The sequence below is a fragment of the Chlorocebus sabaeus genome, chromosome 25 (assembly GCF_047675955.1).
Source record: "Chlorocebus sabaeus isolate Y175 chromosome 25, mChlSab1.0.hap1, whole genome shotgun sequence".
Lineage (NCBI taxonomy): Eukaryota > Metazoa > Chordata > Mammalia > Primates > Cercopithecidae > Chlorocebus > Chlorocebus sabaeus.
The window spans coordinates 74,484,153-74,511,849 of NC_132928.1; the positions used below are offsets into that span (position 1 = coordinate 74,484,153).

The following is a 27,697-nucleotide window of genomic DNA, read 5'->3' on the forward strand; positions in this document are numbered from 1 at the left end:
CCAACATACCACCCAGTGTTCTTCAAACTTCAGGTCACAGCCCGTTAGTGGGGCTTGCAAACATTTTAGTGGGCTATAAGTAGCATTTTTTTTAAATGAAAAAAGTAGATTGCTTTACACATAACAGGAGTATTGTTTGTACAATTTTTTTTTTTTTTTTTTTTTTCCAAGACACAGTTTCACTCTCTTGCCCAGGCTGGAGTGCCAGTGGTGCAATCTCAGCTCACTGCAACCTCCGCCTCCGGAGTTCAAGCGATTCTCATGCCTCAGCCTCCCGAGTAGCTGAAGTTACAGGCATGCGCCACAAGGCCCAGCTAATTTTTGTATTTTTAGTAGAAAAAGGGTTTCGCCGTGTTGGCCAGGCTGGTCTCAAACTCCTGACCTCAAGTGATCCACCTGCCTCGGCCTCCCAAAGTGCTGGGATTACAGGAGTGAGCCCGGCCAAAATTTTTGTTTTCATAATTTTAAGTATGTATATAGTAAGTCTCAATGGAAATGTCATTCTTATGGCAGGTCACTTGAAAAAGAAGTCTAAAAGTTGCCAGTGTAGTATCTTCTTTTTCAAAACAAAAACAACACGAGAAAACCTGAGTCTCCCCTTTGCTCCACTGCTTCCTCAGCTATAATGCTGCTTCTCCGTTCCTCCTCACAGCAAACATTTTCAAAATCTTCATAGTCACGGTTTCCATCAGTTCTTCACCTCCCATTTCTCAACCCATTTCAGAGTCACTGTCAGCCAAAACTTCACGTTCCTAAGCCCATTGCTCACTTCCGTCTTTCTTGGCCTCTCAGCACACTTGGCACAACAGGCTATTCCTCTTTCTTTGGCGTCTGTGACGCCACTTTCAGCAAATTCCCCTGGTTGTTCCTTCTCAGTCTCATTTATTGACATTGTCTTATCTCCTCAGGGATGTCCGAGGTGATTTTCTCCCTCTCCTAGGTGGCGCCATCCAATCCCATGACATCCTATCATTCTCCCCTCATGCTTCAGCCATGCTGGTTGGTGGCCTTTGTTTCCTGAACACATTTAATGCATTCTCAAGACCCTCAGGGACTTTGCAGTAGCTGGTCACTAAGGCGGGAATGCTCTTCCACACCATCTTCATATGGCTGTTTCCTTTCTTTCACTCACCAGCTGCTTAAACTTTGCCTCCTCTGAGAGAATTTCCTTGTCATCCAACTAAGGTTGCCACTCAGGTGCTCCCAATTTAATCTTCTCTAAAACACATCACTATATGTGTCCTGAACTAGAGTGTAAGCTTCCTTGAAACAAGAACAATCAAAACGCCCTGCCCTCATGGAGTTTATAGTCTTATGATGGGTGAAGTAACATAAAATAAAAAGGTACCTTATATAGTATATTAGCATGACAAATGTTAGCCAGAAATAAAGCAAGGAAGAGTTGATAGGGAGTGTGTGTGAGTGTGTTTTGGGACAGTGTTTGCAATTTTAAATATTGGTGGTCAGGAAGGGCCCCACTGAAAACTGACATCTGAGTAGACTTGAAAAGGGAAAAGGAAATATTGAGTAAAGATTTTAGGATGGGAGTGTGACAGGCCTGCTAGGAGAATAGCAAAGTCGATGTGGCTGCTGCCGAAAAAGCGAGAAGGCAAGTAGTAGGAGATAAAGTCACAGTGTATGAGGATTGGGGCAGATCATGAAGTATTTCTGTAATAACTGGATCTTTACTTAAAGAATGAGCAAAAATTAGTAGACTATTGGCCGGAAGCGGTGGTTCACACCTGCAATCCCAGGTTACAGGAGGCCGAGGCGGGCAGATCACTTGAGGTCAGGAGTTCGAGACGAGCCTGGGCAACATGGTGAAACCTCATCCCTACTAAAAATACAAAACTTAGCTGGGCATGGTGGCGCACACCTGTAGTCCCAGCTACTCAGGAGGCTAAAGCACATGAATCACTTGAACGTGGGAGGCGGAGGCTGCAGTGAGCTGAGATGGCAACACTGTACTCCACTCCAACCTGGGTGACAGAGTGAGACTGTCTCAAAAAAAAAAAAGTAGTTTTTAGTAAGGGATTAACATGATCTCAATTATGTTTTATCATGATTTCTCTGGCTGCTGTGTTGAGACTAAATTGCAGAGGGGCAAGGGCGAAAATAGGGAGACCAATTTGGGTACTGCAGTAATAATGGAAGAGATGTGGGACTCTATCTAGAAGGGCCCATGAGGTCCTTTGCGTGCTAGTACTCTTTACTGCTGTGCCTGGCCATGATAGGCATTCAGTGAATATTTGCTTATTTAAAATAACACACTGGGCTAGTTGAACAACAGTGCCAAATGAGGGAGCTATTTCTAGGAATAAGTTCTTAGGATTTATGAACATTTTAATCCAGATTTTCTTTGTTAACTCTCTGGCCCTTTTACTCAGCCCCATTTGTACCTAAATATGACTTACGAAAGAAACACAGCATTTATGTGTACTTATTTCAACTTATTATAGCTTTGTAAAGGAGAAGTACTAGGTAGACTCAGGGCCCAGCTTGGTGACTCATGCCTGTAATTTCAGCATTGTGGGAGGCCAAGGCAGGAAGATACTATGAGCCCAGGAGTTTGTGACCAGCCTGGGCAATATAGTGGACCCCGTCTCTACAAAAAAAATTTTTTTAATTAGCTGGGCATAGTGGTGTGCGTCTGTAGTCCCAGCTACTCCTGAGGCTGAGGTGGGAGGATCACTTGAGGGAAACCCTGTCTCAAAGAGGGTGGGGGCGGGGGAGACTCAGGCAGAATTGTGAAGATATTCAGTTGCTCCTGACTTTATCAATAATCTAACACTTCAACCTAACATTGATATCTATTTTATGCAAAGCATTACACTATGCACTGGGGAATGTATAAGACAAGTTCATTTTCTCAAACTACAGTTGAGTTGGACAGATAAAACACACGACACACACCAGAAGATAACTATAAATCCAAGGCAGTGTATGTCAAGGGTAAATTCACTTATTCAAATTGGATCTTGAGAAGTGTCTCAAACTTGGAAAATGGGTAAGGAGGAGAGAAAAGCAACAGTGAATCAGAACATGAGTTCCCAGTTATGGGACTTGTAATGAATTCCTCAATTAAAATAAAAAATAATGAAAACAAAAGCCAAGGAGGAGAAAGCCAATGTTGGTGACACTAAAATATATCTTTCCAAACAAATGTGGATAAAAGTCAAGTAGAGAAGATGAGAACTTTGAGGTCCCTAACACAAAACAAACAATAAGCAGCAAGCCATTCCAAGTGGCTGACATGACTTTGTTTCAAACTTCATTTATATTTCTGGCTGGTGTGTTTACAGCCAATAGGTCAAACTATCAGTGTAGAGCCCTGAGAAGTTGGGTATTTACGGAGCATTTAATACGCACAGAATTGTGCTCCATACTGCTTAAACTGTTCCCTAAGTGTCCAATTTGGAGAAAAAGCCCACGCGCAGGGTAACTAGCGAGTGACGCGGAGTGGCTGCGAGTCCATGTTATCACTAACGGATGGGGCGCTTTGGGCTGGGCACAGTCCAGGGTACTGAACCCTTCCCCCAGTTTCACCTACATCCAGAGGTGTGTACCGTCAAAAAGCGCCTTCAGGTCTCTTCTGACACTGTCTGGACTCCGACCCTGGCATTGACCCCGTGGACCTGGGCTCCCCGGGAAGGCCAGCGCTGGGTCCAGGCAGGCGGGGCCTGTGCGGTGATCACCCTGGTCCCGGAAAGTCCCAGCCCTGAGCGCCCTCCTAGACCTAGAGGCCTGGAACAGCCAAGTGGACGTCGGCCCACTTGCTGCGGAAGAGAAAGCCTTTCTCTTCTTTCCTTCCCATTTTCCTACCACCTTCCACCCCACTCCGCCTTCGGGGCAAAGGCAGCCAGATCCACCCAGGACACATTCTTTGTCCTTATCCTCTGTGCTCTCCCACAGCAAGCCGGTCACGGTCCAAGGCCCCAGAGGCTGTGCAGGAGGCCGAGCTGGGTGGCGATCAGCCACGGGTCCCTGTCCAAAATCCAGCAGAGCCGCCGGGGACGCTCCATACACAGAAGGCGCGGCACTGGGAGGGTGGGGAGACCACAGCGGGAGAGCCGGGAAGTGAACGAGGACTGACTCCTGTCGCTTCCCGTAGCCGCCCACGGACGCCCGAGCCGGGAACCGGACGGCACCTAGCGGCTGACAAACAACCTGCTCCGTGGAGTGCCTGAAACACCAGTCCTTGGGTGAGTAGCGCGACCCGCGGCCACCGGGACAGTCGCTAGGGGCGTGGCTGCTCTGAGGGTCTCGCCAGTGGAGGATGGCATTCGGATGTCACGGCTCCTAAATCACAGTTTGATGGGTGGGACAGTGTCCAGTCCACCCCAACCCGCAGGTCCTCACTGCGGCAGAGCCGGGGCTGGGTGGCGGGGACGCTGCCTCTGCAGGCGAGGCTGCTCCGGGGCATAAGGGATTATCAGGAGTCGCGGCCTTTCTTGTACATCCCTGGCTGGAGTCAGGCTGTTTGCCCTGGGGTGTCTCCTCGCTGCAAATGCACCCCACCTGTGCTGCTTTCTACCCTGTTCCCTCCTAACCTGAGGCCTAGAGCCACCTCCAAGTGGAGGAATCTGGGGAAGCTTCCGTCCCGGAATTTGTAGTGACATTGCTTTCCCTGTGTCTAACACGCTCTTTAGGATGCCGAGTCATTTGACTGCAGTATTAAACATTACAAAGGGCAAGTCATGTGACTTCCTTTGACCGTACGTGAAACTTAAGTGAGGGCTTCTTGTGATGCATACGAAGTGGTCATGCTGGTGGGACCTGTCCCTGGGAATACTTCGGGGGTTGCGTGATTTAATGCAAGCCGATGATTTAAATTGGGTCACTCGCTGGTTATCACACATGTGTATGGCAACTCGGCATCCATTCTTTTTGCTCTTGTTCTTGCTTCCTGTGTTGAGTCACGGAGCCAGAGTTTTGAGGTTTTGACTAACGAATTAAGTTAATGACATTTTCTGGGCTTATATTTAGGTGGTAAACCAAGAGGGATACAGTTTTTTTCTTAATAAAGAAAAAGTAATAGATTTGATCGGTGTGTATTGTTGGTGTGCCGTATAATGACAATTGCTGGAAGTAAAATATAGGAAGCTCTAGTTTCGTTTCCCCTTTAGTTCTGCTTAAAGTCATCGAGTTTTTCGTAGAGTTATTAAATGTAGTGTCCATGGGTGCTTTTATCTTTAAAAATGTGGCTGATGCTTTCCAACACTCCCCTGCCCTGTGATTTTTTTTTTTAAAGCAGCAGAGAAAATTGTATCTTAATAGTATTAAAATTATTGGATTTCCACACTTTGATTTGTTTAAATTGGAGGAAGAAGAGCAATTCTTTTTATTCACAATAATAATAGCTAACATAGCACTTACTCTTTCACTATTTTATTAACTCAATCCTCAGAACAAACCAATGATGTGAATACTGTAATTATTGTCCTTTTATGGAAATGAAAAGTGAAATGAATACCTCTGATAATTGTACAGGACTGTTTGATTAGTAATTGCCATTAATTAATTAGTATGTTTTTTTGAGATGGAGTCTCGTTCTGTTGCCCAGGCTGGAGTGCAGTGGCACGATCTTGACTCACTTCAACCTCCACCTCCCGGGTTCAAGCAATTCTCCTGTCTCAGCCTTCTGAGTAGCTGGGACTGCAGGTGCATGCCACCACATCTGGCTAATTTTTGTATTTTTAGTAGAGATGGGATTTCACCATATTGTTCAGGCTGGTCTCGAACTCCTGACCTCAGGTGATCCACCCGCCTTGGCCTCCCAAAGTGCTGGGATTACAGGCGTGAGCCACCATGCCTGGCCTATTTTAGTATTTTTAATAATAAATTCCATGTTAGAAATTTTCTACTGATGTATTTTTTAAGTCAGTATTTCCTACACTCACAATCCAAAATTGTTTAGTATATGAGCACACTGGTAAGAATGGGAGGCAGATCTTTGATTGTAATAACATTCTATTATTTGGTAAATATCAGTAACATAATATATAATTTAAATTTTAAAATAGGATATGAAGAAAAATGCTACATGCTTACTTTTCTTTTCCTCTGTTTTTACTTTACACAGGGCCAGTGCCTCAGTTTCAATCCAGGTAACCTTTAAATGAAACTGGCCTAAAATCTCAGGTCATACAGAGAAGAGACTCCAACAAGAAGCTGGAAAAGAATGATGTTGTCATTAAACAACCTACAGAATATCATCTATAACCCGGTAACTGAGTTCTAGAAAATAACGTTTTACCTATGCCAGGATTGAGAGCAGATCCAATAGAATATTAATTATCCATTGGGAGACAGGGCAAAAATAAAAGCCAGTGAGCATATTTAAAGCACCTACTATGTAATAGGGATGGTGGTGGGCGCTGACTACAAAACAGCTGTTGTCCTCTGGTGGAGGAAGAAGTCACAATGGCAATATGACGTGATGAAACAGTGTAATGAACAGGGAACGTTTGGGTAGAGTGGAGGGAATGCCAACTTTTGGTCACGGGAGGAGGCTCAGCTAATCATAAATTGTAGTTTTTAAAGGCAAATGGATTTCTTACTCTACAAGTTTTTCATTTTCTTTTTTAATTAGAGCTGTCCATGAGAAGTTAATGTCTCGATCTTTCCCTCAGCCTTTCAAATACTGCTTGGCACTTGAGCAGGGAAAATGTCAAAAGCCAATGGGGAGACGGAGAGTGAGAAGTAGTAAAGGGTCTCGTGCAGTTCAGGCTGGTCCTAGAACCCCTGAATGACTGTAATTGCTGGAAATTGCCCTGTAATCCCAAGCAGTAAAGAGCTTGTTTTAGTTTTATGTGGTGGTGAGAATCTTTAGGAATGTCTAGTTTCCACTTATTTGAAGCTGAATCCTGAATTGAGGTCTGGGAAAGGACAGCCACTTTTTAAGTAAACCCCCTAGAAGATTCTTGGGCAAAAGGAAGGGTGAGAATCCTTGAAATAAGGCCCTGAACCAGTTTTGTTAGTGTGTGTGGGTTCAAGTTTTTGTCATTTACTTTGTAGCTGTAATTCCTTTTTCCCTAAGTTTGAATGTCATTGTGTAAGAATGAGGTATCACTGCTGTATCCAGCAGTCAGGTTTAGGGGAAATAGCCGTTCGGTGGTAGTAAGTTGAAAAAAGATGACTTCCTGAAATGGAAACTAGTGAGGCATCTAAGATGACTTTGTGCATGTTAGAGTGAAAAACATCTCAAGGTTGTAAACTGATTTCCTGCAAAGATCTTTAAAAAACAACAACACACTAGGCTGCCTGCCGGGGGTATCTGAAGTTTCATTTTGGCTCAAGCTGGGAGAATGGATGAAGATTACACTGTTCAATTCTGCCCTTCACACAGAAAAGAAGATACTTTCATAGATACAATACCTGCATATCTTGATTCTCTCATACTGATGATTCCTGTAGTTTCTGGGGTCAGTACTCTCAACTATTGAGGTGGAACAAAAATAAGTAGACTTCATTTCCTGAGGAAGGGGATCTGGAGAAGTCAAGTTCTGCTCCAGGGCAGAAAATGCCTTCGCTCCTGTGGCATGGCCTGGATGCTGTTCTGAGGATAATGCGTTTCCAAGGGAGATATTTTTGGCAAATAGCTTTTTTTTCTTTCTTTTTAAATTTCTCTATTTTATTATCAGTTCTCACAAAAGAGTAGGAAAGGTTAGAGGTAGAAAGACTGAACTGAATGGCAAAAACATTTTGCTCTGTCTTTAAATTTCACTACCGTAAAATATTTATAGTATTAAGGGCCCGTATTGCACTGAATTTCTTTCATTTGTAGCTAGTTGCCCTTTCAATGTTCAAAAAAAAAAAAAAAAAAGCTGTAAATAACTTATTTTATTTATTCAATTAATTAAAAAAATTTTTTTTTTTGAGACATAGTTTCCCTCTAGTCGCCCAGGCTGGAGTGAAATAACGGAATCTCGGTTCACTGCAATTTCTGCTTCCCGGGTTAAAGCAATTCTAGTGCCTGAGCCTCCTGAGTAGCTGGGACTATAGGCACGTGCTACCATGCCCAGATAATTTTTGTGTTTTTAGTAGATACAGGGTTTCACCATGTTGGCCAGGCTGGTATCAAACTTCTGACCTCAGGTGATCTGCCCATCTTGGCCTCCAAAAGTGCTGGGATTACAGGCGTGAGGCACCGTGCCTGGCCAACTTAGTTATTTAATCAATTAGTATATTTTATAAGCTAGACTTAGGAAAACTGTTTTCAGCCAGGCGCGGTGGCTCACACCTGTAATCCCAACACTTTGGGAGGCTGAGGCAGGTGGATCACGAGGTCAGGAGTTCAAGATCAGCCTGGCCAAAATGGTGAAAATAAAAAATACAAAATTATTTTTTGTATCTCTACTAAAAAATACAAAAATTAGCGAGGCGTGGTGGTGGCCTCCTGTAGTCCCAGCTAGTCGGGAGGCTGAGGCAGGAGAATTGCTTGAACCTGGGAGGCAGAGGTTGCAGTGAGCCAAGATGGTGCCACTGCACTCCAGCCTGGGTGACAGAGCGAGACTCCATCTCCAAACAAACAAACAAACAAAACACACACATACACACAAAACCTGTTTTCTTGAATCATGGTTATTTTGTTACTGATAGGTTTAATGAGTAAATATTTATTGAGTGTCAGTATTCTTTATTAGGCATTATAAACACATCGCCACTTTTTAATTTTTATTTCATTAATGTTTCCAATTTTTTTTTTTTTTTTTTTTTTTTAAGACAGAGGCTCGCTGTGTCACCCAGGCTGGAGTGGAGTGGTGCAATCTTACCCCACTGCAACCTCCACCTCCTGGGCTCAGCCTCACAAATAGCTGGGACTGCAGGCATGCACCACCATGCCTGGCTAATTTTTGTATTTTTTTTCGATAGAGACAGAGTTGTGTCATGTTTCTCAGTCTGGTCAAGCACTCCTCCCGCCTTGGCCTCCCAAAGTGTTGGTATTACAGGCGTGAGCCACCATGCCTGGCCTATTTCTAATATTTTGGTCCGCATTGGTATTAGACCAACTGTCCACATTAAGTTTTCTTGGAAAAGATGAAGTAAATATTGTGACTGGCCTATGTATTTTTTTTCCTATTTAGTATATTTCTTTGACTAGTTCAACTGATAGAATTCCAAGACTTAGTCAGGCTCTAAGGCTGGGTCCAGAGGCTCACGCCTGTAATTCCAGTACTGTGGGAGGCCAAGGCTAGTGGATCACTTGAGCCCAGGAGTTCAAGACCAGTTTGAGCAACATAGTGAGACCTTGTCTCTCTATAAAAATACAAAAATTAGCTGCCATTGTGGTGCACGTCTGTAGTCCCAGCTACGAGGAAGGCTGAGGTGGGAGGATTGCTTGAGCCCAGGAGGTTGAGGCTGCAGTGAGCAGTGAGTGTGGACTCTGTGCTCCAGTCTGGGTGACAGAGCAAGAACCAAGCTCAAAAATGAAAATAAAAACTCAGAGGCCGGGCGCGGTGACTCACGCCTGTAATCCCAGCACTTTGGGAAGCTGAGGTGGGAGGATCACTTGAGGTCAGGAGTTCGAGACCAGCCTGACTAACATAGTGAAACCCCGTCTCTACTAAAAATACAAAAACTAGCCAGGCATGGTGGCGGGGGCCTGTAATCCCAGCTACATGGGAGGTTGAGGCAGGAGAATTGCTTGAACCTGGGAGGTGGAGGTTGCAGTGAGTCAAGATTATACAAGTGCACTGCAGCCTGGGCAACAGAGCGATACTTCATCAGAAAGAAAGAGAGAGAGAAGAGAGAAGAGAGAGAGAGAGAGAGAAAGGAAAGAAAGGAAAGAAAGAAAGAGGAGGAAGAGGGGAGGGAAGGAAGGAGGGAGGGAGGGAGGGTGGGAGGAAGGAAGGCAGGCAGGCAGGCAGGCTTCCTTTTCTGTTTTTTTTTTCCTTTTCTTTTATGTATTTATTTTTTTAAGAGATGGAGGCTTGCTCTGTTGCCCAGGCTGGAGTGCAGTGGTACGATCTCATCTCACTGCCACCTCCGCCTCTTGGGTTCTAGCAATTCTCCTGCCTCAGCCTCCCGAGTAGCTGGGACTACAGGTGCACACCGCCACGCCCAGCTAATTTTTATTTTGTATTTTAGTAAAGACAGGGTTTCACCATGTTGCCCAGGCTGGTCTCGAACTCCTGAGCTCAGGCAGTCCGCCCGCCTTGGCCTCCCAAAGTGCTAGGATTAGAGGTGTGAGCTACTGTGCCCGGCTGCTTCCTTTTCTTTTATTCAATTTGAATGAATAATTTGGAAGACAGTATCTTTACTTCATACCAGGAATGCTGTCAGTGAAATTTCTAGTTTGGCAGTTCATTATCTACCTATATATTTTATTTTTCTTGTTGTTTATAGAGTTCTTAAGGTATGATTAAATGCTAGCTGGTTAAGAAATTATTTAGAAATGAAACAGAATTGGTTGTTACTCTAAACCCCCTCTTTTTTTTTTTTTTGAGGCAGAGTTTTGCTCTTGTTGCCCAGGTTGGAGTGCGATGGCCTGATCTCAGTTCACTGCAGCCTCTGTCTCCCGCGTTCAAGTGATTCTCCTGCCTCAGTCTCCTGAGTAGCTGGGATTACAGTCATGGTCCACCACGCCCAGCTAATTTTGTATTTTTAGTAGAGACGGGGTTTCTCCATGTTGGTCAGGCTGGTCTTCAACTCCCAACCTCAAGTGATCCGCCACCTCCCAAAATGCTGGGATTACAGGTGTGAGCCACCATGCCTGGACCCCATTTTTTTTTGAAGATGTTGAATTGGTCAGTTACAAGCAACAGAAGCCAACTCTTTAAGCAGAAAAGGAATTTGCTAAATGATAGTGCGGCTGGGAGAATAGGTAACCACAGATATACAAGCATGCTATAGGACCGTTCCCATGAAGAGGCATCTGTTGTCACCACTGGACACAGATGGTACTGTGTCTCTGCTACTTTACCAATGCCACTGCTGTCTCTGACCCCAGATGTAGCCCCCTCTGACCCTGGATGTAGCTCCCTCTGGCCCCAGATATAGCTCCCTCTGACCCTGGATGTAGCTCCCTCTGGCCCTAGATGTAGCCCCCTCTGACCCTGGATGTAGCTGCCTTTGACCCCGATGTAGCTGCCTCTGACCCCGGATGTAGCTGCCTCTGACCCCGGATGTGTAGCTGCCTCTGACCCCGGATGTAGCTGCCTCTGACCCTGGATGTAGCTCCCTCTGACCCTGGATGTAGCTGCCTCTGACCCCGGGTGTAGCTCCCTCTGACTCTGGATTTAGCTGCCTCTGACCCCGGGTGTAACTTTCTCTAACCCCAAATACAGCTGCTGCCCCCTTGCCAGAGTGAATACTGCATCATTGTGGCTGCTTCTTGTCACTGGTTCTTATTTAAAATCTGAGCTGGAAATTCTAATTGGCAGTTTTGTCCCCTGCTCTTACCTTGTTGCAGTCTAGATGAGGTCTAATGTTCATAAGGTAGGGGATTTTCCAGATATGGAAGGGGATACCAATTTTCAGCAGCCAAACAGAGTATCACATTTTCGCTCTAATTGTGTTTCCTGGGTGTCTGACTCTTACGCTTCTTTCTAGCTGCAGTCTGCTTAATAGAGAGCCTTGCACCCAGAAGCTCATTACCTCCCAAAGCAACCCCAGCACTTTGGGAGAATCACTTTGAGCCCAGGAGTTCGAGACCAGCCCAGCCAACATGGCAAAACCCCATCTCTATTAAAAATACAAAAAATTAGCTGGGCATCCCAGCTGCTTGGAAGGCTGAGGCAGGAGAATGGCTTGAACCCGGGAGGTGGAGGTTGCAGTGAGCTGAGATCATGCCACTGCACTCTAGCCTGGGGGACAGAGACTCTGTCTTAAAAAAAAAAACAAAAAGTGATGGGAATAGATTGTTTTGTCTCAAAAAGCTCTTTCCAGCTCTAAAATTAAACATATAATTAAAAATATTTTTGTGATATAAAAATATCGATGCTTCTTTTTTTTTTTTTTTTTTTTTTTTTTTTTTTTGAGACGGAGTCTGGCTCTGTCGCCCAGGCTGGAGTGCAGTGGCCGGATCTCAGCTCACTGATGCTTCTTATAGACATCTGCAAAGTAAGAAAGTATATAAAGAAAAAAATTAAAATCCCATCCTCCCCCATGAAAACTATTGTTATCATTTTTGCTGACTTCTTTAGTGTTTTTCTTTTTTTAATTTTGAATTTTTTTGAGTATGTAGTAGGTATATCTATTTATGGGGTATATGGGATATTTTGATACAGGATACGATGTGATTAATTAGCAAGGTTTTCTTTTTAATGCTTGTATTTATTTAGTTGAAATCATACTATATATGCCTTTATAGATTACTTTCTCAATTACTAAAATTTGTGTTATTAAATATTTTGCATAAATATAATTTTAACATGAAATTTGAAGTTATAAAAACCTCTCGTTTTATTAAGAGATTAATGCTGTGAAACATGCTGCTATATATTTTTGGAACCAGCTGTGACCCAAAAGATCAAGGTAGGGATGTAGGTCCTTCCCCATTCTCTACACACAAAATCAGCTACCCTGATGTGCAGCTGTAGCCCCAGTGTACACTCTCTGTTGTATTTTTTGCTCTCTGATGTCATGGGCCTTCCACCCTACTCCTAGCAATTGCTATGACAGCAAATAGATAACTGGCTTCCATAATTTCCCATCTTATTGCGTAAGGCAACAGGGAGCTTGTGGGCTCAGCTTGCAGTTCAGCAGCTGCTTTGTTGCCTCTCCTCTATAGGTATGAGGCCTGCCAGAGCCCACTTTTCAGACAGGTGAGAGTTTGTTCATTCACCATGCAATTACCGATCGTCTCTTGACCTCTCTCCTGGGGAGGTAAAGGTGATGAGCCAGTCCTGTCCCCTGCAGCTCACAGTCTAGGCAAACCGACATGCAAACAAACAGAATCCAAAGTGCTATCATGAAGCCTCTGAGAGGGGCTGACTCGGTCACCGAGGGAGCTTGAAGAGGGCTCCACAGAGGAGGCTGTGCCTGAAGTCAATTTCAGTTTAGGAGCCACCAATTGATAATCACTTTTCTGTGGCCCGTCTTATTTTATTTCTTATTTCTTGACAATCAGAAGTACCTTGGGTAGGTTTTACCATGCACATCATCATTTGGGTGAGCTTGGTGTGAGGCGTAACGGTGTGTGGGCTGCACATCCTGGTCAGATGCTCCAGATGGAGGCAGATGGCTGTGATGCAGGAGAGGCAGCCACACAGCACAGGTCCCCAGCCAGTGGACTGGGAGGACAGTGTAGTCATCTCTGGGGAAGGGGAATGACAGGATCTGGTAGTGTGGCAGGTCCCAGAAGAAAAGGGCTGGGTTCTGGGCAGTGACGGTGCAGGTTGAGACCTGAATACTGGGTGGGGCCAACTGTAAGAGCCCACGCCTGCAGACTGGACTGGTGCAAGGCAGGTGGATGCCGTGTCTTGAAGACCCACAGGCCCCCACTCATCCTCATGGTCATGCAGTTCTCTGGTTTCTCACAGTGCAGTCTGGGTTGCAGTCTGGGTTGCAGTCTGGGTTGCAGTCTGGGAGTCCAACAGAGAAGAGCAGGCCCTGGCATCCCAGGTGTGGGGGTGTGGCTTAACTTGGAGCTTCCTTCAGAGGCAGTGAGTGCTTGTCATCGTCTCCATCAGCATTGGCTTTTGGGCCTAGTGTGGCCTTGAACTTTCTGTTGGGATCAGCAGTGGAACAGTGGGAAAAGGAATGAGTAGACATGGCATTGCAACAACTGTTTTTTTTTTTTTTTTCTATTATAATTATCATATTAAGCAGAAGTTTTGCTTCACAAACTCTCAGCCAAATACAAACTACTGTGAATAATATTTCATATCTTGTGTCTCTTTCCAAGGAGACATAGTGGTTTGCAGCTATTGCAAATATCCTGGCCATGCGGTTCCTTTTTATAGCTGTTTGAATAGGAAAGATGACTTGGAAAATGCTGGATTCTAAGCAGATTTATGTGCAGCCTTAAAAAATGTAGTTTTTCTCTATCAATAATGAGTTTGGATTGTAATTGCTTAGAAAGTAATGTTGTTTATGTAAACGTACATTTGTTAAAATTTTTTTTCTTAGGTAATCCCGTATGTTGGCACCATTCCTGATCAGTTGGATCCTGGAACTTTGATTGTAATACGTGGGCATGTTCCTAGTGATGCAGACAGGTAAAATCATTGTGCTGAAGGAAGGAGCATGAATAAGCTGTCTTTTTGTGATTGTGGAACGATAACAAAGAGTAATGTGGGAGAGACCATTTGATACTTTGAGGCCTAATTTGCTTTCGTCAGCATCCCTGGCCAAGGTGCTGAGGAGCGTGGAATGAATGACTAAATAAAGGTTATTGGGATTTATTTCATTGCTGTAAGTCTGATTTCAGTATAAAAAATTAGAACTATCAGCTGGATGTGGTGACTTACACATGCTTTTCCAGCACTTTGGGAGGTCAAGGCGGGAGGACTGTTAGAGGCCAGGAGTTCGAGACCAGCCTGGGCAACATAGTGAGACCCTCCCATCTGTAAAAAAAAAAAAAAAAAAAAAAAAAAAAAAATTAAAAAAAAATTAACTGGGCATAGTGGTGTGTGCCTGTAGTTCCAGCTACTCGGGGGGCTGAGGTAGGAGGATCACTTGAACCCAGGAGTTTGAGGTTGCAGTGAGCTGTGATCAAGCCACTGCACTCCAGACTGGGTGACAAAAAAAAAAAAAAAGAAAAAGATAAAAGAATTAGGTATGTCATTAAAGAAAGGAATTGTGGTCAGATGACAGGGATAGTCTAGTTGCAGTCTGACATTCCCACAGCATCACAGAAGATCTAGTTCAGATGGTTTTACTGAATACTTGCTTTGGATGCAAGCTGTGGTATCGTTAGTGTTGGGCTCGGCTCTGTGTACCTAACACCTGAAGAGCAGTGGTTTAAGTGAGATGTGAAAATTAAGTCTCAAGGAGACAGCCCAGGCCTTTCAGTCAACTCCTTCAAGTCGTTAGAGAAGTAGACTCCTTCAAGCTCACCACTCTGCTATCTTGAGGGTGAGGTGAGGTCCCTTTTCCCGTTATCCTTGGCAGCTAGATTTCCAGCCCTCACCTCTGTGCTTTGGGTAGCTGGATGGGTGCACATGGTGTTTGCGGGGAAGCAGAGATGGACAAAAGGCAAGTACTTGCTGACTTTGAAGGCAGTTTCCAGTAGTCTTCCCTGAGCCCTTCACTTCCATCTTAACAGCAGAGCTTTAGCTGCACAGGCAGGCCTAGCTGCAAGGAAGGCTGGGAAAGGTAGGTTTTTATTCTGGGCAGATTCAGACCCATTTCAAACTCAGGGGCTGTGTTACTGAGGAAGACAGAAAAGATTAGGCAGCCAGCTCTTTTGGCCTCATAGTGAATGAACGAGGAGGGATCCGTCAGTCCGGTCACTGGGCCTGGAGTGTAGTGCCTACTGGGCCGTTCCTGGGAGCTTTCCTTTCTGAGCGCTCATGGGGCCCCTGTGTCTTCCCTCATAGATTCCAGGTGGATCTGCAGTATGGCAGCAGCGTGAAACCTCGCGCCGATGTGGCCTTTCATTTCAATCCTCGTTTCAAAAGGGCCGGCTGCATTGTTTGCAATACTTTGATAAAAGAAAAATGGGGACGGGAAGAGATCACCTATGACACGCCTTTCAAAAGAGAGAAGTCTTTTGAGATCGTGATTATGGTGCTGAAGGACAAATTCCAGGTAGGTTTTGGAGAGGGCCAGGGTGAGTCCTCATGAGCGAGCGGGACTGCACAGGGGCGCTTTTCACGTCTGTGAGCCCGGCCTTATATTTCCTACACCTGAGACATGGTTGGTTTGGCTTTGTAGTTTTTCTCCATAAAAGGACCAGGAAGGCACCTAAATGTGAGGTGTGGCATCACTACTCTCCAGCCAGTTGTTGCCGTGCAGAAATATGGTCCATTGTGACCAGATCTTTTTATTAGATCCTGTTTCTCCTAGCAGGGCTGAGTTCTGAATTGACACAGTATTATGTTAATGATGGGAGGGTAAGTTATAATATAACCACCACCACCCGAAGAGCTAACAAGGGCAATCCTAGCATAGAAATCAGAAGGGTTTTATAAATTCAAGTCTTGCCACAAGATAGTTCTGTAGGATCGAGAGTTTAGATCCAGAGGAGATCCTAGAAATCCTTGATGTCCCTTATCTCTGGCTTCATGGAGTGTCTTATACCTAGCGCGTATGTGTACGGTTGAATTTGGTCCTAGAGGCTTTTACACCGGCTGGCCCTCCGGCCTGTGGAGCTTTCCCAGAGTAGAGGTTTGTACCAGTGTGAGAGCAGACCCGCATGTCTCTGGCGCAGATCCTTTCTGATCTTCAGGATACCGCTCCCACCCAAAAATCTTTCTGAATCTCCCAAACTCCATTCACCTCTCCCTTCTCTGGCCTTTCCAGCCGTGTCTGTATCATTCTTTTTAACCATTTTTTAACAGTTGTGCTTTGGCTTGATGTGTTTATTTTGCCCCCACAATGGGATTTGAAGCTCCTTGAGTCAGAGACTGTATCGTATGCTGCTTGTGTTTTCTGCCTGTAACCTAACCTGGTACCTGGCATTTGAGAGGGAGGGAGGAGGAGCAACGTAGAGTGCTGAGGACCTGCGGAAGCTACTTTCTCGTCATCTTGCTACCATAGTCTGTTGAGGTAGAGATTGTTCCTACTTCAGAATATGAAAACCGAATCTTAAATATGTTGAGTAACTTGTCCATATTAGTTTTATTTAGCAAAGTTAACAGATTTTGATCTTTAACCTGGGTTCACAACCTCCAGGGCACCTGTGCCTAGGTTTCCAGGAGACCTTTGAACCCAGATGTCTCATAGGTATGCAGAGGCGCACACAAGCACACGCACCTGTATTTGTGACTGCGTGTTTGTCTGGGGAGAGACAGTTCCTGGTGCTTAATCAGATCAGGAACTCGAAGTTCGGAAGCACTGCTAGTGTTTTGGGTGCTTTCGGTTACAATGTGGTCAGATATGTGTGGAGACCTGTGGGAAAGGGTATAAAATTGGATGCAAGGAAACATTTAAATTTGGATAGTAAGTTAATTTATTAACTTTTTTTTTTTGGGGGGGGGTTGTCTTCTGTATCTTCCTAGGTGGCTGTAAATGGAAAACATACTCTGCTCTATGGCCACAGGATCGGCACAGAGAAAATAGACACTCTGGGCATTTATGGCAAAGTGAATATTCACTCCATTGGTTTCAGATTCAGCTCGGTGAGTGACCTGCCACAGCTTGGGGTCTTTTATGAGGATGGTTTTTGATGAGATGGTAGAAAAAGTCTTCAAATAACACTTCTATTGACATAAAAAGGATGGCTCTCCCTGATTGCAGTATTAATGTTTTGGAAGTGAACTATTCACACTAGCAGAAGGGTTTTTATCAGCCAGCGCTTCATTGTCTGTAGGATCTCAAATCTCGTGTGGTTTTAGCAAAACACACATTGTTTTTAGCTGGGTAGTGGCTATTGCCTTTGCATGGGTGTAAAATGGACTATTTCCATAAGAGAGTTTCCTAGGCTGGGAGTGTCTGAGTCAAAGAGCACAGTCATGTGTTGCATAAGGACAGTTCAGTGATGAACCGCATATACAACAGTGGTCCCATAAGCTTGTCATACTGTATTTTTACTGTACCTTTTCTGTGTTTAGATAAGTTTATATGCACAAATACTTACCATCCCGCTCTGGTTGCCTACAGAATTCAGTACAGTGCATGCTGTACAGATTCACTGTCCAGGAGCAACAGGCCACACCCTGCAGCCTAGGTGTGTAGTAGGCAGTACCATCTAAGGTTGTTAAGTAATATTCTGTGATGTTCGCACGATGACCAAAATCACCTAAGGACACATTTCTCAGAACGTACCCCCTTCGGCCAGGCACAGTGGCTCACACCTGTAATCCCAGCACTTGGGAGGCCGAGGCAGGCGGATCACGAGGTCAGGAGATCGAGACCATCCTGGCTAACATGGTGAAACCCCGTCTCTACGAAAAATACAAAAATTTAGCCGGGCGTGGTGGCGGGCACGTGTAGTCCCAGCTACTCAGGAGGCTGAGGCAGGAGAATGGCGTGAACCCAGGAGGCGGAGCTTGCAGTGAGCCAAGATCATGCCACTGTACTCCAGCCTGGGCGACAGACTCCGTCTAAAAAAAAAAAAAGAACGTACCCCCTTCGTTAAGCAACATGTGACTGTATTTGCATTGAACATTTTGATAGATACTAACTCACCCTTCTTCACAAGGATAAAAACAATTTGCATTCTCAGCCGCCATCTTCCCACCTTCTTGTTGACATTACCTCTTATTCTGTGTAATGTTTGCCAATGTGATGGGGGCCGGAAAGGACCCCAGTGTTAAGTGTATTTTTGGATCATAGTTTTCAAGCATATTTTTAGTACCATTTATAATTTTTTGATATGTCAAACAGGTTATATATAGAAAATATTTTCTACTGGATGTTACAAATTAATCTTTATTTTCTCAGGATTTACAGAGTACCCAAGCATCTGGTCTGGAACTGACAGAGATAAGTAGAGAAAAGGTAAATACTAAATCTTTTAATGAGCCACTGGTTCAAAAATGTTGTTTCAGCTCTCATATAAAAGAAGTGGCAAGAAGGCTGGGTTTTTGAAAATTCTGCTTTTAGAACGCAAGTAATCATTTGAAAATTGAGATACATACTTGTGGTGCCAGGCACTCAATAAGTTTTTGCTGACGCTTCACCTGTCAGTTTATGTAACTGCCACTCACTGTTCTTATGTAAAAGAACTCTCTCACTCTTAACTGCTGAATAGTACTGTTCTGGGGTATTTCTGAATATTGAACATCAGCCAGTGCACTGGCAAATGAACTTCCATGTGCATCTTCAACCCCTGGGAGAATAACTGCAATGTAAAAACACGCCATTATTAATGGAGAAAGTGAGGTCTTACTGACTGGCACGTTCACAACTCACAGACAGAATAGAATCTCAGCATTCTGGGGGCACCTTGGAAAGGACAACTAAGACACGTTTGAAGTTCATGTAGTCCTGGGTAAATGTGGTGGCTCAGGCCTGTAATCCCAGCACTTTGGGAGGCTGAGGTGGGAGGACTGCTTGAGCCTAGGAGTTTGAGATCAGCCTGGGCCACATAGGGAGAACCCCATCTCTGCAAAAAATTAAATTATCCAGGCATGGTGGCGCATGGCAGTGATCCCAGCTTTGGGAGGCTGAGGTAGGAGGATGACTTGAGCCCAGGAGGTTGAGGCTGCAGTGAGCCATGATTGAGCCACTGCACCCCAGTGTGGGTGACAGAGTAAGACCCTATCTCTTAAAAATAGTTTCATATAGTTCTATGAAAAATTATTAATTTATGGTGGAGGATAAAGGACTCAGATGAAAGGGATATCAGACTGTCTTCAACCTGTGTAGCCCTTCACAACGCCATCCCATCCCATCATAAAGCACCAGCTGCCTGGAGGTCACACCAGAGTGGAGCAGGAACATGCCTGGCTCCGGCCAGGCTCAGCTCAGCACAACCAAGGCTTCATATTATAAACTATAATTCTTCCCCTTCTCATGTTCTTGTGTTTTGCTTCTTTTCCAATAGGTTCCAAAGTCTGGCACGCCCCAGCTTGTGAGTATTTTTGCCTGGGTTATTTCATGTGGAATATTTTATAAGATTGCACAGAAAATGAACAGTTTAAACCTTGGAGGGCAGCTTCATTCATTCCATTCCTTACTGTAGAACTGTTTCCCTACAGCCTAGTAATAGAGGAGACATTTCTAAAATCGTACCCAGAACTGTCTACACCAAGAGCAAAGATTCGACTGTCAATCACAGTTTGATTTGCACCAAAATACCACCTATGAACTATGTGTCAAAGGTTTGAAGAGCCCCCAATTTTCTTAACTCTATATAAAAATTAAGTTGTAATGAGCTGTTATAAGTAACCTGTATCCACCGTAGAAGCCCAAAGCCGCCCCCTCTGCATTTGTGTGCTGTCCCTGGACAGATTCGAGCGTCAACCAGGCCTGCCTCTGAGCCATGCCTGTGTACTTCCTTAGCGCCTCCCAGCTTGGCTGCTTCCCCTGCAAGCAGAACACAGTGCTGCCTCAGACCCCAGGCACAGGGGGCCTTCCTGGGGTGTTTCACTCATACAGAGGGCATCGGGTCCCACCCTGTCACTCATTTCATCGTCTAAAATAAATCAGTGAGTGTTTGCCTCGAACCAGGGACAGTGCTGCTGCAGGGGACCCAGCTGGGATCAAGGCAGACTGTCTCCCCTCCTGGGATTTACAGGGTCATGGCTCTGAAACATTCTCTAGTGTTCTTTGGACACAAGTTTTCTCTGGAGATCACTTTCTGCAGACCTCTTGGGCCTAACTGTGGCTTCGTTTCAGAGCCTGCCATTTGCTGCAAGGTTGAACACCCCCATGGGCCCTGGACGAACTGTCGTTGTTAAAGGAGAAGTGAATACAAATGCCAAAAGGTCAGTATCCTTGGGTAGCAGTCACAGTGCAGATACCTCCGTGCCTGTTACCGCCTTCCACCCGTGAGCGGTCTTACGAGCTAGAATTAGGGCTAGTGTCAGAATCTTCATTTCCAAGGTGAGATGATTCAAGCAGGAGGTTAGATTGCTAACAGCTAGTTGGTGGCAGAGCCAAGACTAAAGCCCAGTGTTCTGACGTCAGCTTTTTCTGGCCAGACAAGAGTAGCATTTTTGTCCACGAGGCTTACCCTTGCCTTGGAGAACTCCAGGGCAGCCCCGTAAGATCAGGCAACATTGTTTTTTTCCTTTTTTTTTCCTGAGATCGAGCCTCACTGTGTCATCCAGACTGGAGTGCGGTGTCGCAATCCCAGCACACCACAACCTCCGCCCCCTGGGTGTTCAAGCGATTCTCCTACCTCAGCCTCTGGAGTAGCTGGGATTACAGGCGCACCATCACGCCCAGCTAATTTTTGAATTTTTGTATTTTTAGTAAAGACAGGGTTTCATCATGTTGGCCAGGCTGATCTCGAACGCCTGACCTCAAGTGATCCGCCCACTTTGGCCTCCCAAAGTGCTGGGATTACAGGGGTGAGCCACCGCGCCCGGCCCAGGCAACATTTTTTAGGGCCTCTCTTGTCATGTGATTTAGAAAATTTCTGCTTTAACAACTTTTTCCAGAGATGTCCAGCCTTCTGAAAGCTTGAAATTAGAGCTATTTCCTAGAAAGTGGCATACTTTTCAAGAAGGAAGGCACACGGGTAGATGATGAAAAGAGAATACCTGCTTGAGAGGATCCCAGGCTCCTGTGGCCTGAAGTAGTCATTTGGTTTAACTGGCGTTAAACTTTCAATTTCTGTCCAGCCACATCTCAGCCTCAATGCTCATTTTAAAGGGTTTTTTATTTAATTTTACATGTAACAAATTAGTGGAATGCTAAGTTTAAAGTTTCAGCTTCATCTGCATTCCCATGTCCATGTGGACACGTTTCACAGAGTTAGGGTCATAGTTCAAGCCTGGCCATTAACATTGCTGAAACTGCCACTACTCTGTCCTACTTGGTTAATTAAGGTTTGTTGTTGTTTTTTTTTTTTTTCCTTTCTCAAAAGCTTTAATGTTGACCTACTAGCAGGAAAATCAAAGGATATCGCTCTACACTTGAACCCACGCCTGAATATTAAAGCATTTATAAGAAATTCTTTTCTTCAGGAGTCCTGGGGAGAAGAAGAGAGAAATATTACCTCTTTCCCATTTAGTCCTGGGATGTACTTTGAGGTGAGGTTACAGTTTTTGAAAATGGGATAGCACCAAGCATCCTGGGAGCAGGAGTGGGATAAGTGGTCCATTTAAATCAAGTCCTAACTCAGTATGTGGAGGTCGTGTATGTTTTTTGTTTACTTGGAGATTGTAATTTGCCCCTTTTTATAATGTGGGCAATCAGTATAAATAGCAAAGCCAGTAGAGTGTCAAATTATGTGCTCTGGAGTTGGCATTTGTCATCATATTAAAATTCCTGTGTAGCCCCGTATTGATAGGAATGTAACCAGGAAGCTTGTCTCAGGACTGGAGTCACACATTTAATCACAGAAGTGGACATGAAGACGTGGAGACCCTAAAACTGCTTGCTTGCACTGGCCATCACCTCCCATCAGGGTAGATGGTTTCAGGTGGCAGTCCTTTCTCCTAAGGAGTTAGTCTTGTTTGTATGTATTCAAGGAAAAATACATCAGTCCCTTGGAACTAAAAGGCATGTAGTCCTGAGTCCCCAAATAGGTGACTATTGTAACGCATACCTTTCCCAAAATATGTTTTTGGGATGCTGAGCAGAGAATCGTCTCCTGGCGGATGCCGGGTGGTTGCCCAGCCTCACTCACCAGCTCAGGTGCCACTGCCTCACACAGTCACTTAGGGTCACTGGTTTAGGTTATAATTCTACAGCATTTTAAACTGCCACATCCTCTGGACCATGTGGGTTCTTGAGGACTCATCAAAACCCGTTAGTGAAAGCATGAGTATCAGGCGGAATCGATGGCAATGTGACATGCGTATTTGTTCCTAAGTTCCAGTCTAATGCAGCGCCCTGGTATGTGGAGCGTAGACAGATGTGGGCTAATCATGGAGGGGGTCCCTGGAAGTTGTGGATATTGGTTTGGAATTCAGAAAGCTGGGAAGGATGTGGAAGGCTGAAGGTTGGCTTTTCTAGACTTAGGGCTTGATCTGAACAAGTCCTTAGAGGTGGGAAGGGCAGCACAGGGTTGCTGGCTTGGCAAGAGTCAAGGCGTAAATGGGGTTCGCTGGAGGGAAACAGAGGTGAGTGCTCTAGAAGGAAGTTGAGCCTTGTGGTGGGTGACAGGAAACCAATGATGTAACTTGTTTTGGACCTATCTCGGCCCCAAGTTTGGATTTACTATATTAATACAAAAAAGGACAATAATGATACATTCAAGTAATGCTGAAAAATACTAAGATGAAAATATCTCCAACTTCATAATTCAAATCATACCATTAGGATTAGATGAACCATATTCCAGGCAATTTTTTTTGCAGAGACAGTGAAAAGCATGGCTGGCTGAAGGAATGAATAGATAGATGTTGTATGCTTTTGAACAATCATCTTTTCCATTTAATTTTCTAATTCAGGAACAGTAATTATCCTCATGTTGATCACTGTTGACGATTTTCTGTACTGATAGGTCCTTTCCAGGGGCTTCCATCTCTTGCCTTTTAACTATGCTTGCACTGAGATTATCTCAGGTCTTTCCATTATGCCGTTACTTTCATTTTAAATCTTCTTGCTGTTTTAAACACACTTTAGTTGTATCTACAGTGTTTTAAAAACAATCTCATTCAGTATTGTAATTTCATCCGTGGGCTCTTCCTCTGGATGGAATCTATGTTCTTCCCAGCTGTTCGGAAGCATCAGATGGTTGTGAGGGATTCTGTTGTTCTGTTTTCTTATAGGCTGGGGGTCTTGCAAAGGATGTGCCTTCTTTTCATTTGCAGTAGTCTGCTCACCCAGAGGCGTGTCATTTCTTTGCCACTTGCTTGTAATTCACTGGCTTTGCACTTGCTCTGATACAGTACAGGTGACTAATTGACTCCCTCTGCTGCCAACTTGGTTTTCCTTCTGAGCTATAGCATGAGGCTGTGTGTTTTGTGTTTTCTTGAGATTTTGTTAAATATATCCAGGGTCCCTTCTACCTGGTTGGCACTGGGATTTCCACCATTCTTGTGGGGATAGAATCTCAGGTTACACCTATTTCCCCAATCCTCTGTAGCCACAGAAGCTTCATTGGCCAGCTCTGTTATCAGAGTGCAGGACTTGAACTGAAACTTCCTCCCCTTCCTGATCTTCCTTGGCAGCCCTTTCCACGGCTCCTGTCAAAAGAACGAAAACCCTCAACTTGCCGCTTTGCAGATTCAGGTTTTGTGCTTCATTCTGGCCTCTGGGGGTGGGGCCGGGTTGGCAGCAAGGCTGAGCTGCCCCTCCTTCTGAAGCCTTCACAGGGGGCCAGGAGCACAGGGGAGAGCTCAGTGCAGGGCCTCCCAGAGGCCTTCTCAGTGTGTGGAAACCCAGCCTGGCATTGGCAGCGTGGCGCCAGCAGTGTAAAGGTGATGTAAAAGGCTGGTTGTTTTTTTGGTTTTTCATTGAGTTTTGGGCACAGATGACTGTGAAGGGCAGACACTGCTGATGAATGTGAATGAATCTGCCGGAATGCACAGCACTTCGCACTCATGGGATACCCAGCTTTGATGGCTTTGGACAAACACACTGAGGCTAAGATGTGCTGAGCTTATGGAATCAGGATCACCAAGCAGCTGTAAAAGCCCTAGCAAGTGCCTTAAGCTGCTGAAATTTTGTATTAGTTGTCTGGCTTGTTCACGATCCTAGCGTTTGAGGCAGAAAAGACAGGATCCAAGTCCCTTGGTTCCAGGCTACTAGCTGGAAACAGCATCTCAGTGAACTAGAGCGACCACATTAGGAGTTTTCCTGCTTTAGGAGAGTCCCCAGCATCAGCGAGGAGGGGCAGCACTCCAGCTTTCCAGGAGCAAGGGGCAGGATGCGGCCCAGGGAGAGGGGCTGTTGAGGAAAGGAAGGCCGCAGGCCCTGGGGATGGTGTGAAGCTCCAAACACGTCCAGGTCACTTCCCTGGGTGTGATGAGGCAGACAGTGCCACCACCAGGGACACTTTAGTTAGATTAGGGTCTTGGAAGTTACAGAAGGCAGGCAGCAGCAGCAGGCTAGGACTTTTCTACGTATAAATAAATCAAATGGTTTATTCTGACACCCTGTTAGTGTGTAACGAGCACAAAATTTTAAACTAAGGGGAACCACTAATGGCATGTTTCCTTTCCTTTCAGATGATAATTTATTGTGATGTTAGAGAATTCAAGGTTGCAGTAAATGGCGTCCACAGCCTGGAGTACAAACACAGATTTAAAGAGCTCAGCAGTATTGACACGCTGGAAATTAATGGAGACATCCACTTAGTGGAAGTAAGGAGCTGGTAGCCTACCTGCACAGCTGCTCCAAAAACCGAAATACAGAATGGCTTCTGTGATACTGGCCTTGCCAAATCGCATCTCACTGTCATTCTATTGTTTATATTGTTAAAATGAGCTTGTGTGCCCTTCGGTCCTGCTGGGTGTTCTCAGTCCTTGCCATGAAGTATGGCAGTATCTAGCACTGAATGGGGAAATTGGGGGCAGCAACACTTACAACCAGTTAAAGCCACTCGGCCGTCTCTCCTATTTTGGCTGACTCTTCAAGAATCCCATTCAACAAGTATTTATGGAGTACGTACTGGAATACAGTAGTTAACATGTATTGGGCACAGATTTTTTTTTTTTTTTGGCAAAACTGTGCAAGGAGCTGGCATATACACTTAGTGGTCAAACAGACCAGTATGTTCCCTGTTCTCTTGAGCTTCGACTCTTCTGTGCTCTATCGCTGTGCACTGCTTTTTCTACAGGCATTACATCAACTCTAAGGGGTCCTCTGGGATTAGTTATGCAGCTGTTAAATCACCCGAAGACACTAATTTATCGAAGACACAACTCCTTCCCCGGTGATCACTCTCATAACCAGTGCGCTATCATATCCCATCATTGGGAGGACTGATGTTGACTTACATCATTTTCTTTTTTTTTTTTTTTTTTTTTTTTTTTTTGAGACAGAGTCTGGCTCAGTCGCCCAGGCTGGAGTGCAGTGGCGCGATCTCGGCTCACTGCAAGCTCCGCCTCCCGGGTTCACGCCATTCTCCTGCCTCAGCCTCCCGGGTAGCCGGGACTACAGGCGCCCGCCACCTCGCCCGGCTAATTTTTTGCATTTTTAGTAGAGACGGGGTTTCACCGTGTTAGCCAGGATGGTCTCGATCTCCTGACCTCGTGATCCGCCCGCCTCGGCCTCCCAAAGTGCTGGGATTACAGGCGTGAGCCACCGCGCCCGGCCACATCATTTTCTTTATCACCATAAACATGTGGCTCTATTAGCTGCAAGCTTTACCAAAGAATTAGCACGACATCTGAGCACAGTACAGAAATTAAGGCAAAAAACCAAAGCAGAACAAGGAAATGGTGCTGAAATTAACCTGATGCCAAGCCCAAGACAGCTGATTTCTGTGTATTTGAACTTAGGGCGAATCCGAGTCTACACAGACTCCTACAGAAAGCTTAAGGAAGAGGCAAGATGCATTCAATTTGAAAGGTATTTATGGGCAACAAAGTAAGGTCAGGATTAGACTTCAGGGAGTCATAAGGCAGGTAGTATCAGAAAGTGTACACCAACTAAGAGACCCACAAAGCAGGCAGAGGTAATGCAAACATCTGTTTTGTGCCCATGCAAATCACCACTCAAGGCCTCTGTTCTTAAGATTAGTCCATCATCATTAGCAACTGAGATCAAAGCACTCTTCTGCTTCAAGTGATTAAAATCAAACCTGTATCAGCAAGTTAAATTGTTGCATTTCTGTAATTTTTCTATTATTTGAGGGGAGTTGGCAGAAGTTCCATGTATATGGGATCTTTACAGGTCAGATCTTGTTTCAGGAAATTTCAAAGGTTTGGGAGTCGGGAGGGAAAAAAAGCTCGCTCAGTGAGGATCATTTTATCACATTAAACTGGGGCAGAACTCTGCCAGGATTTAGGAATATTTTCAGAACAGATTTCAGTTAGATATTATTTCTATCCATATATGGAAAAGAATACCATTGTCAATCTTATTTTTTAAAAAGTACTCAGTGTAGCAATTGCTAGCCCTTAATTCTTTTTCAGCTTTTCATGTTAATTTATGTAGAGTCTCACCAAGCTCAAAGACACTGGCTGGGGGTGGGGGGTGCCACAGGGAAAGCTGTAGAAGGCAAGAAGACTCCAGAATCCTCCAGAGTTATTTTTTTCATAAAGACCATCAAGGTGCTTAACCGAGCTTTGGAGACTGTGAGGCATTTGGGAAAAAAATAGCCCACTCACATCATTCCTTATAAGTCTTAAGTTCATTTTCATTTTATGTGGAGTAAAAAATTTAAAAAGCTATTAGTATTTATTAATGAATTTTATTGAGACATTTCTTAGAAATACGCAATTCTATGCGAGCAAGCTCTGTCTCTACACTGCAAGTTGACCTTTTGCTTGCCCCATTTCTGCATTAAACTTCTATATTAGTTTCAAAGGCTTTTAAACTCAATGCGAACATTCCATGGGACTGTGCTTGATGCCTTTAAAAGGGGGCAGATTTAATTTTATTTGAGCCCTCACTTTCCAACCTCACCATGACCCAGTACTAGAGATTAGGGCACTTGAAAGCACTGAAAAAAATCTACTGATACTTACTGTCTTAGACAAGTACTTCTTAGTTAACCACCAATGGAATTGGGTTCATTCTTAATCCGGGAGGAGCTTCCTTGTGCCACCCAGTGTTTCTGGGCCCTCTGTGTGAGCAGCCAGGTGTGAGCTGCTTTAGAAGCAGCGTATTGCCTCCATCTCCCCTGTTTCCCAGAAGAATAAAGGATAAAGGTGACAGTCACACTTCTGGGTTAAAAAAAAAAGCATTCCAGAACCACTTCTCCTTATAGGCACAAGAAATGAAGGCTGAAGTTCGCCTACCCAAAATGATAAGTAGGCTTTACGGTCAAAAGTATTTCTGTTGATTGCTAAATAACTTCATTTTCTTCAAGTAGAGAGCAACTTGGAGTGAAATCTGCAACACAGATACCATGTATATA

The 27,697-nt window shown here is 44.7% G+C and overlaps 1 protein-coding gene across 3 annotated transcripts; it reads left to right on the top strand.

Annotated features, from left to right (window-relative positions):
• Positions 1-3,724: 3,724 nt before the first annotated feature.
• Positions 3,725-26,434, top strand: LGALS8 (galectin 8). 3 transcript variants are annotated; one of them, XM_007989881.3, is made up of 11 exons: positions 3,725-4,202; positions 6,083-6,226; positions 14,074-14,162; positions 15,486-15,696; positions 17,109-17,228; positions 18,493-18,549; positions 19,598-19,624; positions 19,752-19,874; positions 20,392-20,480; positions 21,587-21,752; positions 24,840-26,434. In XM_007989881.3, exons 2-11 carry the CDS (start codon positions 6,182-6,184, stop codon positions 24,987-24,989), a joined length of 1,077 nt encoding a protein of 358 aa, XP_007988072.1. In that variant the 5' UTR covers positions 3,725-4,202; positions 6,083-6,181; the 3' UTR covers positions 24,990-26,434. The 3 variants fall into 3 exon arrangements, with proteins under 3 accessions (XP_007988072.1, XP_007988073.1, XP_072867959.1); XM_007989882.3 differs by lacking the exon at positions 19,752-19,874 and having other exon boundaries at positions 3,727-4,202; XM_073011858.1 differs by lacking the exons at positions 3,725-4,202; positions 19,752-19,874 and adding an exon at positions 4,328-4,351.
• Positions 26,435-27,697: the final 1,263 nt, after the last annotated feature.